The 14,743-nt window shown below is 40.1% G+C and overlaps 1 protein-coding gene across 1 annotated transcript in view; it reads left to right on the plus strand.

The window, feature by feature from the left end:
* The window catches only part of col4a1 (collagen, type IV, alpha 1), a 36,086-nt gene extending 21,348 nt beyond the window's left edge, over positions 1–14,738 (plus strand). Inside the window, exons 12-52 of the mRNA XM_067515702.1 lie at positions 180–218; positions 449–523; positions 640–684; positions 789–848; positions 1,054–1,089; positions 1,194–1,238; positions 1,324–1,356; positions 2,050–2,110; positions 2,201–2,236; positions 2,352–2,498; positions 2,627–2,707; positions 2,813–2,890; positions 3,104–3,174; positions 3,327–3,518; positions 4,671–4,839; positions 4,990–5,082; positions 5,268–5,372; positions 5,504–5,601; positions 5,761–5,911; positions 6,032–6,145; positions 6,721–6,888; positions 7,562–7,651; positions 7,757–7,909; positions 8,091–8,189; positions 8,352–8,441; positions 8,662–8,801; positions 8,927–9,053; positions 9,174–9,254; positions 9,728–9,826; positions 10,141–10,191; positions 10,287–10,472; positions 10,618–10,751; positions 10,864–10,936; positions 11,077–11,148; positions 11,315–11,443; positions 11,547–11,645; positions 11,827–12,039; positions 12,134–12,311; positions 12,413–12,527; positions 12,691–12,863; positions 13,084–14,738. Coding sequence (XP_067371803.1) covers positions 180–218; positions 449–523; positions 640–684; positions 789–848; positions 1,054–1,089; positions 1,194–1,238; positions 1,324–1,356; positions 2,050–2,110; positions 2,201–2,236; positions 2,352–2,498; positions 2,627–2,707; positions 2,813–2,890; positions 3,104–3,174; positions 3,327–3,518; positions 4,671–4,839; positions 4,990–5,082; positions 5,268–5,372; positions 5,504–5,601; positions 5,761–5,911; positions 6,032–6,145; positions 6,721–6,888; positions 7,562–7,651; positions 7,757–7,909; positions 8,091–8,189; positions 8,352–8,441; positions 8,662–8,801; positions 8,927–9,053; positions 9,174–9,254; positions 9,728–9,826; positions 10,141–10,191; positions 10,287–10,472; positions 10,618–10,751; positions 10,864–10,936; positions 11,077–11,148; positions 11,315–11,443; positions 11,547–11,645; positions 11,827–12,039; positions 12,134–12,311; positions 12,413–12,527; positions 12,691–12,863; positions 13,084–13,165 — 4,281 coding nt within the window. The 3' untranslated portion in view covers positions 13,166–14,738. The remainder of the gene's footprint in view (positions 1–179; positions 219–448; positions 524–639; positions 685–788; positions 849–1,053; positions 1,090–1,193; positions 1,239–1,323; positions 1,357–2,049; positions 2,111–2,200; positions 2,237–2,351; positions 2,499–2,626; positions 2,708–2,812; positions 2,891–3,103; positions 3,175–3,326; positions 3,519–4,670; positions 4,840–4,989; positions 5,083–5,267; positions 5,373–5,503; positions 5,602–5,760; positions 5,912–6,031; positions 6,146–6,720; positions 6,889–7,561; positions 7,652–7,756; positions 7,910–8,090; positions 8,190–8,351; positions 8,442–8,661; positions 8,802–8,926; positions 9,054–9,173; positions 9,255–9,727; positions 9,827–10,140; positions 10,192–10,286; positions 10,473–10,617; positions 10,752–10,863; positions 10,937–11,076; positions 11,149–11,314; positions 11,444–11,546; positions 11,646–11,826; positions 12,040–12,133; positions 12,312–12,412; positions 12,528–12,690; positions 12,864–13,083) is intronic.
* Positions 14,739–14,743: the final 5 nt, after the last annotated feature.

Raw genomic sequence — 14,743 nt, forward strand, 5'->3', positions numbered from 1 at the left:
GAGTTCAGCATTAGTTGCTTCGTTACAGAAGAGAGGAAACACTGGTTTTTGGTATGGATATCTGTAAGGACACTGTAGAGAAATGTTTAGGACTGGATCTCTACATATTAGTCTCAACTCTGGGTTGTTGTGCTTCATCCATTTGAGATGTAATCAGAACGTTTTTTGCATCCCTGCAGGGTGACAGGTTGGCCTTTGTGAGTGAGAAAGGAGAGAAGGTGAGAGATTTCTTTTTAAGCTGCCTGCTATAAGTTACAGTTTGTTTCTTAAATTATGTTTTTATTTCATTGACCACATAATGATGACGTGGTCAGCATAGGGTACTACCTTTCTTACTGTGAAACTCAGCTGTACTGTAACATGTCACACATACCAATAATATTGTTTCTGACTACTTCTTGAAATTGATAAAAAAATGTGTATGACTGTTGTTGCTGTGTTTCTGCAGGGTGAGCAAGGATATAAAGGACCCCCTGGACCCCCTGGACCTGTGCAGCCACATGGCGGATCTCATGAAACAATTGTACCTTCACTATTAATATACTATTACTTCTTATTACCCTGAACAAAATTGTATTTTCATGTATAATTCAATCTTTAAATATTTTCTCGACTTATTTGTGCTTTTTAACCCTAAAGAGAATAAAAGGAGACCCAGGACCAAAAGGTGACCAAGGAGATAAAGTTAGTATTTTGCTTTTTAGTGTTGAGATGTTTGACTTACTGTGCATTACTGTGCATGTAAACTTTAACTTTGACTTCTTTGAGACATCTGGTTTCCTTTGTAGGGCTATTGCATCCCCCATCTTGCAGGTGTCAAAGGGGAAATGGGCCCACCTGGATCAACCGTAAGTGACAAAAATATGTATAAAATACATATATGATAAACAAAAGAGAAGTTCTTTAACCTGTAAGATTGTTTTGAAATTGTTCAGTTTTAAAGTAACAAAAAAGAAACCCTTATATAAAGTTTTTGCTGAATAATGCCAACCTGTTTAAAATGAGCGTCTTTACTCAATGTTAGTTCTGTATCAAATGTTTATGTTGTTTTAGGGTAAATCTGGCAAAGATGGCGAGGACGGGCCAAAGGTAACAATAACTAACTATATTATCCACATACTCTATTGTCCCTCTGTTGGGTTCTTCATTTATATAATATATACAGCTGAAGAACTGTATGTACTCATATACAGGGAGAAAAGGGCTCTACAGGACCTCCTGGATTCCTTGGTTCCCCGGTAACTAAGTCACTTTTTAATTAAAGAAGACATACAAAATGTAAGGCTTCTTGGAAATGTGATGATCCATCTTTATCTATTTTAGGGTGAAAAAGGAGACAGAGGACCACCAGGTTATGTAAGTAACCTCTGTTCTACCTGTTTTCCATTTACTTCGATGTAACTCAAACTTGTTTTTTTTCCCATCAATTGCAAAGAGAATAAATTATAAATGGTTCTGGTTTTCTGGACTAAAGTCTAGCTGGACTTAGTTTAAAAACTTAAATTATGGATATCATTTCTAATTTAAATTGTAGCAGACATAGCATTTAATGTGAATAACTAAAGGTTGCAATCTTTACGGATCATTGCCTCTGCATGACAGGATCACTTTTTCCTTACTTACACCTAAGCTGGGAAACAAAATTATTGCTTTCTATAAAATGACATGCAACAGAAGAAGTAATGTGCATCTAATGTCTAAATTATATTCTGAAATTATTGTTTGAAAAAAATTGTTTTTAACTGGCACATGAACATTGAAACATACAGTAAAGATCACATTATTTGTATTGCAATATCATCTATATACTATACAATAAAATGATTTGAAGCCATCTCACTATTATACAGTGTTGGGAAATGTATTCTAGTGTGTTCGGGCAGCATAGCACATGTCTGACCAAACACATTCATTAGTGATGAATAAAATAAAACATAGGATCAAGTGAGGAAACGGGCAAGAAAGTCAGCAGTCAGTTTTAGGTAGATGAGTGTGATAGTTTTTAAAATACAGACATGCATTCGTAACATTTGTAATAATGTAATTTAGGGTGTTGGTGCACCTGGTCCTCCCGGTCTTCGTGGTCTCCCAGGGTTGAAAGGAGAAAAAGGTAAATTGAGGCAGCAAAAAATACATGTGCATAAATGCATAATTTTCCATGTGATACATGTTTCAGATGTGGTTTCTTCTTGATCTGCAGGTTATCCTGGGCCTCAGGGTGAGGCAGGTCCACCAGGTGAATATACTAAATATTTCAATGCAGTAGAACAGCACTGCATTAAGGCTATGCTGGATAAATGCGACACATGTTAATCTCACAGATTAACTTTGGCTTTCTTGTTGTACTTCAGGCCAGTATATTGAAGGACCTCGTGGATTTAATGGTGAGAAAGGAGATATGGGTGAGAAAGGAGACAAGGGTTTAGAAGGAGAGTCTCTCGTTGGACCCCCAGGACAGCCAGGACTGCCTGGACCCCCTGGACCACCAGGACCCCAAAGTATGTCCAATGTCTGAATAATACAGTAATTTCAATAATTTGAAATAGATGCCTATTGTGCATAAAGTGTGAATTTTCCTTTTGTATATTTAAATACTGCAAGTTAATTTGTATGGCTGTGTGTACAGTTGGCGGTGAATGTAACATTGAGAAAGGTAATCCTGGCCCACCTGGACCTCCAGGATTACAAGGAGAAGTGGGACAGAAAGGTAGGGATGACTATAATAACTACTAACTAAAATGAAAGTAATTAATAAATCAATTAATAAATCAAAGTTTTGTTGTCATTTATTAGTTTTTGTACTTCTTATTAGGTAACAAAGGAGATACCTGTGTTAACTGTGAAGGCGCACCTGGATTACCTGGCCCCCAAGGACCCAAAGGAGAGTATGGTGAGTGAATGTGTTGCTTTTAAATAAAATAGGTTCTTTACTAAAGTTCTGAGACCTTCTGACCTCAGCTGCTCAGTTTTCAGTGTCCAAACAACCATTTTATAATTGAATTATTGATGTATGGTTTAACTTTTTTCTGTGGCTTGACATATACTGTAATATGATAATTACTGAATGAGCTAAGGTAGCACAATGTATATTTTCACCTGACAGGGCCTCCTGGGCCAGCAGGCAGCAAAGGAGAAAAGGGTCAGCCTGGCTTTCCTGGACAACCTGGAAACCATGTGAGTCAAATAATGTCAAATAATGTCAGAGACATTTATGATAAATCGAAGCTGGATGTTTTTACAGTCCAATAGCTCATAGTTGAGGAAAATATCAGAATATGTCCCTGATGTTTTTCTCAGTGCATGTTACTTTTTATACCTGTGTGCAGGGTGCCCCAGGCAGTCCTGGTTTGATGGGCGCTCCTGGTGCTGTTGGTGATCCAGGAGATGTCTTCGTAGCTCCTGGTCTTAAAGGGGACAAAGGTCTTCCAGGTCGTCCTGGTTCACCAGGGAGGCCAGGACTGGATGGACAACCAGGGAGAGATGGCCTCCAAGGTGAACCTGGTATCAAAGGAGAACCTGTAAGTGTGTCAGGATTTTTGGTTAAGGGAGGGACCAAGTAAAGAGACCGTGAAAGGGATTGCAAATAAGGGGATTTTGACTGACTTAAATGGTGAACAGGACCAGCACACGAAAGGAGTTAACTTGAAAACAAGAGGGGAACAGAATGACCAGAATAAACACAGCTAAGGGTCAGGGAATAAGTTAGACTAGGAGAAGAAAGAACTAACAGAGGCTACTGGGTAAATAAGGCACAGATAAACGTTAAACCACTAGAGCACATAAACACAAGGACTAAAGGGAGGCAGTCACAAACAAACTCAACATAAGGCACTGGCAAACTGAAGAGCACACAAGCAAACCTAAACATGAAAGAAACCCGGATAAAACAAGCGGAGAAAAACTATGGACTAGACCAAAATACTGAATTAAACAAAAGGCAAAACCTCAGATCAAAACCACACAGGAAACACAGAGTCCAGGATACCAAAGTCCAAGATGCAGGAGTCCAGATTTCCCAAGAGTTCGAGAAACGTAAGTTTCAGGCTTTACCAAAAGTCCAGAGTCTACTGTGGAGTTGGTGAGGGTATTAATGACGATAATGACGATAATGACGACAATGACGACAATGACGACAATGACGACAATGACGACAATGACGACAATGACGCCCGCGATGAAGACAGTGACCACGATAGCAGAGACCACATTAACAATGACGAGGATCTGGCAGGGGAGTGAAGGGAAGACTGAACTTAAATAGAGGGTGGAACAGGTGCAAACAATGAGGGACAACGAGGGCAAAGCTGGGCAAAAGAACCAAGGACAGGAAGTAAGGAGAAGGGGCCACAAAATAAAAGTCCAGGGACAGGAAGTGCAACAAGACCCTGACAAAGTGCACGTGTGTGACTGAAGATGAATAAAGATTTAGTTTAATTATAATTTAGTTATGTTCCTGATAATTATGTTCCTGTGTAAATAGGAAAGGTTTTGTTACCAAGTTTACTGTAACTTTATCAGTCCACAAATACACTAAAACAATAACTGCAAGTTTAAGCCAAAAAAGGTTTTGTTATGGTTGTTGCAATGTCTTTCTCATGACTTTTCACTTACACTTCCATTTACTTGAACCTTTTAAAACAAAAAATTAATTCCTCAAATTTTGCTTTCAGGCCAAAATAGGCATCAAGGGTGACCGTGGACTAAATGGGGACCTTGGTTTTAATGGTCCACCAGGAGAGAGAGGTCCCCCTGGTCTGCCAGGTTTCGGGCAACCAGGAGAACCTGGAGAGAAGGGCAGTCAGGGAAACCCAGGAATTCCTGGAGCTCCTGGTCCACCTGGTATGCATTAGATGATGTACACATGGAGCCAATTAGAAGTCAAATCAAACTTTATCTTAAGGACAAATCTGAAATGCTGAAAACATATATGTACTGCACAGACAAATGCTCTACATTATTTCTTAATAATAAAAACCTTCCACCCACCAGGTGTAAAAGGTGACCCAGGTGTAAGTTTTAGCTCTCCTGGTCCTCGGGGTGACCCTGGACCCCAAGGCGTAACAGGAAGACCTGGGCTTCAAGGTGAGCAAAACCTTTGCATGTCAGCATGTTATCATTTAGATTTCCATCAATAAAATGTATTTGAAATGTGAATATTAAACAGAAAACTACATTTTGTCAATTAAAAACATGATAATTTAACTTAATATCCGTAAAGCTTGTTGGCAGTCTTGTTTAAAAAAAATATAATATGTTGATGGCTGCAGGGGACAGGGGCCCACCAGGGGACCCTGGGTTACCAGGTTTTCCTGGACAGAAAGGTGAACACGGGCCCACTGGAATTGGATTGCCCGGCCCAACTGGTCCAAAAGGTAAGTTAATTAAATTTATTCCTCCATTCCATGTATGCATCACACATCTTACTTAAAGAAATATAAACTAAATATAGTTCATGGATAAAATAAAACAACCTTTAGAGAAAATGTTTGGTCCATTTTTTCAGGAATAAGTGGAATTCCTGGAGCTCCTGGGTTACCAGGAGATCAAGGAAAACCTGGAAAAGATGGTTTGACTGGATTACCTGGTCCACCTGGAAAAAAGGTGTGTATTTATATTAAAATTCAACAACTACAGTATAAATGTTTGATGAAGATTTCTTTATTATTTATGTATATGATGTGAAAGGTTTGAATGTCAGTGTCAAATTTCACTTCTGTCAAAGAGGATGTGCAAATCAGTGCTTGTCTTTAAATATTGCAGGGTGAACCAGGGCGGGGACTTCCTGGTCCAAAAGGCTCACAGGGCCTACAGGGAATTCCTGGTTTTAAGGGAGAGAAGGGTAGCATTGGGAGAACTGGTGTTCCTGGACGAGAAGGCCTGACGGGACCACCAGGACCTCAGGGAATCAAAGGTACTGCTGGTCTATAGCAACACCTTTAGTGTGAAGCCTGATTTGATATAGTCTACGACATTTACTGATCTCCTTTACCAGTTTACCAGTACCATTGTTTTCTTTAATCTTTAAAACTAGGTGATGCAGGACCCCCAGGACCTACTGGTAGTGTTGGCTTACCAGGTCCTCCAGGCAAAGGCTCACCTGGAGCTCCTGGACTTCAAGGACCACCTGGAGAGCCTGGACCATACGGTGAGCACAAACTTACAGCTCTTTTTTTACAAAAGACATTTTCATATGTTTCATCTGAAAAAAACAATAGAGTGCTGTAGGGATGATGCTTTTTGTAGAAGCTAGCATCTTCTTGGTTCCCTCAACAAAAAGTCAATAGGATTTTTCAGTTTTTGATACAGTACTTACATGTTTTGTTGAGCAAGATAATCTTCAGAGATGAACATAACCTTTATTATTTTTTAAGATTAAATACAAACTCCAGAAATAAAATCTATTGTTAGGCTATAAACAAACTACACCATGGTCGCATGGCTTAGACGTCAAAACCACTTTTTTTCCCTTTCGGCTTATCCCGTAAGTTCAGAGTCACCACAGTGGATCATGATCCCCATGTTGATTGGGCACAGTTTTTACCGGCTTGGACTGGCACTGCATAGCTGGGGATGGGAATGGGCTTTCCAAGAGACACTTTGACATATAGTGGTGGTGACATTTAAATGTCACCACCACTATAGATCCAATTAGTGGATACATTTTAATGTAGTGATCTGATAAAGCTATATATGTATATTGTATATGTGCATGTTCAACAGGTAGGGAAGGTGTAAAGGGAGAAAAGGGCTACCCTGGTCCTCCTGGATTGGACATGCCAGGGCCTCAGGGAGAAAAGGGAGGCCCTGGGTTGCCAGGAGTTCCAGGCTTTAAAGGACCGCCAGGGCCACCAGGCCTACCAGGCAGGGACGGACTGTTTGGAAATCAAGGTAAGACAAGAAGCTTATAGAATTATAGAATAATATTGATTTCTACTGTTACTTAATTTAGTCATTATGTTAATCATTTTGTCAATGTAATTATGGGCCTTTTGCTACTGGTATACTATTTCTTTTTAATAGATATTATTTGCTTTTCTTTTGTTTAGTGTTAAACTGTTATTAAAAAGTATAAATGAGCTGAAATTAATTGATAAAGGAACATTTGCACTAGCTCAATGTGGATTGAATATCATGTTGATGAATAAAGAATTAGTTTTACTTTTGTTAAACGTTGGCACTTTTTCCCTTCTGTAGATGAGGTAATATTTGAAAAGTTACAATATGTCTTAAGCATTTAGCCTTTTCAGTACATGCATTATTCTTACCATTATCAGGCAATAATAAATAAGATTATGTATTTAATATACCATTCAAAGTGACAGAAGGAGCTGGGTAGACTTAAAAAGAAAACGTAAAAATAATGTGAAATGTTCAGTATTACTGTAGGGCGATACTGGAGAGACAGTATTTTTTTTTATTTTTACACAACTGACCCCTCTAGCATTTCAATTCTCTTTTTCATTTATGTTAAACTATGTACGTGTGTGTGTGTGTGTGTGTGTGTGTGTGTGTGTGTGTGTGTGTGTGTGTGCCTGTCTGTGTGTGCGTGTGTATTTTATAGGTCCTAAAGGTGAAATGGGGGTCATAGGGACACCGGGAACACCAGGATTTCCGGGAACACCTGGTGTAGCTGGACCTCCTGGACCTAGAGGTATGGAGGAGCAAATCTTGAAATCTATATCTAGAGTATAAGCTTTTCTTTTGTCCAGAATTATCAGCTGCAATAAAAAAAGCTCTTTTCAACCACTCTTCCCAGGTGATCCTGGAATTACAGGTCTAAGAGGTGATCCAGGAGCATCTGGACCTAAAGGAGAAAGGGGAGAGCAAGGTCTTCAGGGACCTCCTGGTAACATGACGAATGTTGAGATGGAGCACATGAAGGGGGAAAAGGGAGACCCTGGAAAAACAGGTCTAAAACAACTTACTGGTCTTTTGCTCAATAAGTACAGATTCATCAGACAGATATTTGTTACAAACAGGCTCATCAACTATTTGCACTATCAGTGCTATTTTTGCTCTCACAATTTTAGAGGGGTAGTATAGTTTAAAAATATCTCAATGGTCTTTCTCTAACTATGGGTTCCTATTAGGTGAACAAGGGTCCACTGGAGAGAAAGGCCACGATGGAATTAGTGGAAAACCTGGAATGCCAGGCAAAGATGGAGAGCCTGGTACACCTGGACAACCAGGTGATGTACTGACCAAACAAAAACCATGTTAAAATATTCAGTTTAAGCCTTTTACATTTCAAGGGGCAATCATTGCCTTTTTTCAAAATCTCTGCACTTGTGTCATTACCCAGTGAAAATGACAAAGTAAATACATTTTTTAACCCCACTTATGTTTCACAGGTCAGAAAGGAGATCCTGGTGCTCCTGGAGAACCTGGTAGCATGGGACCACCTGGACACAAGGGCAATGTTGGAGAGATGGGAATACCAGGTATAAACATACCACTATAGTGAAATATTTCATGTGTCACAGAAATGTCAACCAGTACCATCATTTGCAAGCATTTCTGTGTACTACAAACATGAAATGTCATTCTATAAATATTGTAACATTCATTAGAATAAAGCAGATATAGTTGAACATTTGTATAAAACATCGTAACTGTAACACACGTATGATCCATTTTGTCTGCTTGTCTGTGTTTGTTTAGGTGCAGCTGGTCCAAAGGGCACTAAAGGCAATATTGGTACACCAGGACATCCTGGAATTAGAGGGTCAGATGGAGAGAAAGGAGACACAGGAGTGCCTGGCGAGCCAGGCATTGGGATCCCAGGAATTCCAGGAGAAAGGGTACTCTGCTGTAACTCTAAGTTCGACTGCTTAGCATCTGTGCACTGAAACTTGGCAGATGGATTGCTTGGAGGCTTAAATAAATAATCAAACTTCTTCCTTTGTTATTTCTTCTATTCTCACAGGGTCAGCAAGGGCAGCCAGGATTCCCAGGATCACCAGGAGAGAAGGGTCAAAAAGGTTATGATGGTATGCCTGGGAAGCCAGGACTGCAAGGAGACAAAGGAGACCAAGGAAGCACTGGGAATCCAGGTGAGATTGCAGTTAGTGCTGTCCTATTAATCTTGTTTATTAACAAGCAGTTATAGATAAATAATATGCATTGTTTTGCCACATGATGTCTTAATCTGGTATATAATTTCTGCCACACAGGTCAGCCAGGTAGACCAGGTGAAAAAGGTATTCCTGGATTTCCTGGGTCTCCAGGAGAACCTGGTCGTGAAGGTCGGCCTGGTAAGTAACAGGTTTACATAATCACAGTTACGCACACTTTCAGTCCTTTCTTTTTGATAATTAATATCACAGAGTCTTATTCTTGTGAGATATGTTTTTTAAAGAGTTCAGTCTGGTGATTGAAATCACTTGCTACTTCTCAAAACTCACATTTATAATATTGTTAGCCAACCATTGGTTACTAAAACACATCTCATTACTCTTCTCCAGTTCATCACAACTTTAGTCAACAGTCTTCATCAGAGTGCCACTGTAAATAAAAAATAAAGCATAATTTTGACTCTGCTTTGCCTTTTACTCACATTCACTTGATTCAGAAAATTTCAAGATCAGCAGCCATGTTTATTTTGAGTGATCATATCAGATACAGTAATTCACCTGAACCAAATAGTCTGTAGTCTGGAAAAAAAGTTTATGTGAAAACGTTTGTCTGTACCATCAGTAACAATTAGTGGCAACTTGCTCTCTTCTAGGTGAAGGTGGATTGCAGGGACCTCGTGGTCCTGCTGGAGAGAAGGGAGACCCTGGGGTGGATGGCATCCCTGGGTCACCAGGAGAGAGAGGAGACCCAGGTTAGTGTTACAAAAGCTAGGAGAAAACTACAATGAAAGACAGGTTCTATTTAATGAGCCACTCATCCTGTTTTGTTGTTTTTTGGAAGATATTCAGTGCTAGAAGACACACACGCATGACTTAGTAGTCAGTGATCACCATCAGGTACAATCAGGAGTTCAGGTAGCAGTAAGTTTTCCCAATGTAGTGACACCTAATAACTACTTATATAGGGCATTGTCTTGAAAGTAAAACATTTTTTTAGCAACCCTAACACCCGCAAGACATTAAGGACATAATCTTTTATGTAATTTTCATCTGTCTTTGTCTGCAGGTTTACCTGGTCGAGGTTTCCCTGGGCCATCTGGAGTGACTGGTGTTAAAGGTAAGATCCTGCCTGTTCTGTCCTTTTGCATGTAGTTCCTTGATCCCTTAAGCTAAACCAAGTTTTGTCATGTGATCTTTTCTTTTCTTCTCCAGGTGACAAAGGTAGTCCTGGCTTCCCTGGCACCCCAGGCCAACCAGGTATCCCTGGTATCAAAGGTGACAAGGGGCTTCCAGGCCCACAGGGACCACAGGGTGAGCCAGGAGTGAGGGGGCTCCCAGGCGCATCTCTAGATGGCCCTAAAGGAGAAAGGGGAGAAACAGGACAACCTGGAGAACAAGGTATTGTTAATTAAATGACCTTGCTAATAATTTTGTGGATGAGGAAGGCAATATATAGCTGCTGTCAAAAGTGTATTAGTACTGTAAAAACTGTGTGTTGTACTGATAAAAACTTTCTCACCTTGTTCTTACCTTTACTAAACAGGATCCACAGGAATGCCTGGAGTACCAGGTGTGGCAGGGAGAGATGGCCAAAGGGGAGAGAAAGGAGATCCGGGTCCCCCAGGTTTCCAGGGAGAGACAGGACAAAAGGGTGACCCTGGACTTCCTGGATTTCCTGTATGTCAAAGAGCTGTTTTCCATGACTTTCCATAGCAATAGAAAAGCTGTATTGTGATGACACTTACATCTTGAAATTTTCTGCCATTGTACATGTGGGTGTCTGTTACAGGGAGAACCTGGCTCTCCAGGTATTAATGGACACAAGGGGGAGATGGGCCTTCAGGGCGTCCCTGGCTTCCCTGGTGAGTGCATTTGTGATACGTGTGTGTGTGTGTTTATGCATTTATTGATTAAATATATATCTATATGTATGTTTGTCTATATGTTCATTTGTTTAGAAGATAACAAGATAAAACAAATTTGTTGTGAATTTCAATTCTAGGTCCAAAGGGTAGTGTTGGTGACATTGGATTCAAAGGGGAAGCTGGAGATAGAGGATTCCAAGGAGAAAAGGGTAATAAATGAGTGAAAGCCCCTAAATGTGTTAATATTGAAAACTATGGCTGTTTTCCCACCGGAATTATTATTATTATTGTTGCATCCTTAAGTCTCTGTTTATAACCAGATTTCCACAAACTACTGGAAATCCAGATATCCTTCAACAATACTTTATGTTACAGGTAACGAAGGCCCTCCTGGTCCTCCTGGCCCTCATACCTTCATCAAAGGAGACATTGGGCACCAAGGAATTCCAGGTTTACCAGGGCCGCAGGGGCCGTCTGGGGTTCCTGGACAGAAAGGACAACAAGGTGACATTTGATTGGAAATGTTCCCTCTACATTCTATAAGTTTTCTTCTGCTCTGCATCCATTTTTTTCTAATTACTTCATCATTTTTGTTTTTTCCTCTCAGGTGTGACAGGTCTTCAAGGGCCAAAAGGAGAGGATGGGCTTCCTGGATATCATGGTCAGCATGGAGCCAAAGGAGAACCTGGTCTGCCAGGGCCACAGGGTAAGAATAACTTTTTTGTAAAAAACATTTTATTAACTATAAGCCCATAATATCAGACAAAGGTCTCCTTGCTCACTATAACCGCTTCAATAACATCCTTTCAGTCAAACTACCTCCAGTTTTGGGTATTCATTCATTTATATCCAGATAGACACAAATTATTAATACATCATGTCTTTAGGACCCAGAGGACATCCTGGCCCACCAGGACCTGATGGTGTTCCAGGTCAAGTGGGTCCACCTGGGCCCTCTTCCATGGAACATGGATTCCTCGTAACCCGTCACAGCCAAATGGTGGAGGTTCCAGCTTGTCCCCATGGAACCTCCCTCATATATGATGGCTACTCCTTGCTCTATGTACAAGGCAACGAACGTTCTCATGGACAGGACTTGGGTGAGAAAAAAGAACACAGATAAAATAATGAAAAAGAGCATAAAATAAGAAAGCGAGAGGGTGAAAAAATTTTTTTTTGTGCTCTTTGTTTTAGGTACGGCTGGCAGCTGTCTAAGGAAGTTCAGCCCCATGCCATTCCTCTTCTGTAACATCAACAACGTTTGCAATTTTGCATCTCGTAATGACTACTCCTACTGGCTCACTTCCCCAGAGCCCATGCCTATGAGCATGGCACCTATCACTGGTGAAAGCATCAAACCCTTTATCAGCAGGTATGGTAGCATGTGCATCCATACTGCAGTGATTTGCCTGTATGATGATTATAGGACACCCACATGGTGTACACCTGTCATACGTGTTTGTGTGTACGCAGATGTGCTGTTTGTGAGGCCCCAGCGATGGTGATAGCAGTTCACAGTCAAACCATCATGATCCCTCCATGTCCTAATGGCTGGGACTCTCTGTGGATTGGCTATTCCTTTGTCATGGTAAGAGCTACAGCCACCATGTATCATCTAAGCCTATTTTCTAAAGACTCCTTATAGCCTGTGGAAGATATTTCTGTTTAAAATTAGAAAAGCATCATAATATCAACCATTGCAGTGAACGATTACAACTTTGGTTGCACTGTATTGTACGTGTTTTTTGTAGCACACAAGTGCCGGTGCTGAGGGTTCAGGCCAGGCTCTGGCCTCTCCTGGCTCCTGCCTGGAGGAATTCCGTAGCGCTCCATTCATCGAGTGTCATGGTCGTGGAACCTGCAATTATTACGCCAACTCCTACAGCTTCTGGCTCGCCACCATAGAAGACAATGAGATGTTTACGTAAGACAGAACTTGACCTAACACCAATTGCTTTTACTGACATCCAGTGGTTTAACTTCTCATCTTGCTGCAGTGATATACAGATGTGAAATCATTGTTGGGTGTGGTTCTAGGTGCAAATGGCTAGAAACTTGACACATTATACTTTCAGGTTTTGGCTTTGTCACATTTCCTCTATATTTACACTAGGCACATATGTTTTTTCTCTTTTTGTCACCAGGAAACCTGTCCCAACAACGCTTAAAGCCGGCAATCTCCGAACACATGTAAGCCGCTGTCAAGTCTGCATGAAAAGGACATAAACCTCAATGCCAGAATCCTCCTTCCTAATATGCAAGCAATATCGCGTGTGCTGAAGTCCACAACTTGGCTTTACTTCCTGTTTTCAAAGGATGGTGCTATTTCCCTGCGTGTGTGAGTGGAGTGGGACAGAGATGTGGTTTGCAGAACAGCCAGTGGTTGAACTTTACAAAGCAGTACACAGACCAAGCAGCTTTTTGCTCCATGCAGACCTTAACTAACACGATCACAACATGTCTCTAAAAGAATGGCACCCAGATTACCACTGCACTGAATACATCCCCCCTAAACTGGTAAACTGGTGTTTATTTTGTAAGAGTATTTTGTGTAAGTCAGGTGCTATTAAATCTTACTAATCTGCCTCACTCCATTTTATTTTTCATTTCCATTCCCTGCAAGTGCCACATCATGCAAAGATATAGCTACATCAATATTATAGATTTTCACACATTATAGCCTGTACTAATGTTAAGGATGGGACTTACCAGCTGGTTAAAGAAGCTCATCATTTGTTTATTCACGATATGTTGCCACCACAGATATATACCAATCACCCTGTTGTAAATATAATGCATTCCTCTCTAACATAGTTCAATACTCTCCTCAGGTTATTAGTGGATTAGTTTGTGTGTTATTAGGTTAATTTTTATTTATACGATTTACATTTTATGTTGGACTCTAGTGTTTCTTAGGTTTTCATTAATCCAAAGCCAACGCCTGACAATCAGCACCATATTAACATACAAACAGCACTGAAATAGCATTGGTAGGTATGTGGGTATCTGTGTGTGTACATATATGAAAGTGGTGTTTGTTGTGATGTCTGCATTAACTTTATTGTTGCACAACCCTGTCATTGACATCTAGAACAAATGCACAAAAAGAAACAGACAAAAAAAGATAATCATCTTTTCTGTTCTTTTACTCTGTCCGAGCATTGTGTATAACAACTGTGTGCTAAAGGATTTTCTCACAAAAAGTGAACAAAAGAAATGCACATGTATATACACTCACACATAATATATACTTTTTGCTATTCTGTTCAAGTTGTTTGACTTGAAGGTTTAGTTTGTGAATTTCCGTTTGCTTTCCTCGTTGATTTTATGCTAAATTTATGTTCAGTGAAGGCTTATAATGACATGGTTGCACATTCAAGTCAAACACACACACCTACAGATGATGAGGACGGTATTTATAGGCGTCTTTGCAAGTGGAGGCGTCTTAAAAGGTCCTAACAAAAGTTTGTCTTTTGTATCCCTTAAGATACAGTATTTTGAGTAAACTTTCATCATTTGCTAATGAGAAAGGCCTTTTGCAGCCTAAGTATAGTTTCTGTGTCACTTTCAGAGCAATTAAAATATGCAAAGGATTTTATTGTAAAGTAATAGCAATTACTCGTCACTGACTACATCCTGTTTCTGTTTGTGCACTGAGCTTGGATTTGATCAAATTTTACATGAGTACATATAGTATTTGGTATCAAAAAAATAAATTTACAGGACAGAACATACTTTGGCATTTTATATTTTCCAGATCCCATTTTGTGTAATTCCTACAATAAAGATATTTCTACAATATTC

Source organism: Channa argus, chromosome 9 (assembly GCF_033026475.1).
Source record: "Channa argus isolate prfri chromosome 9, Channa argus male v1.0, whole genome shotgun sequence".
NCBI lineage: Eukaryota > Metazoa > Chordata > Actinopteri > Anabantiformes > Channidae > Channa > Channa argus.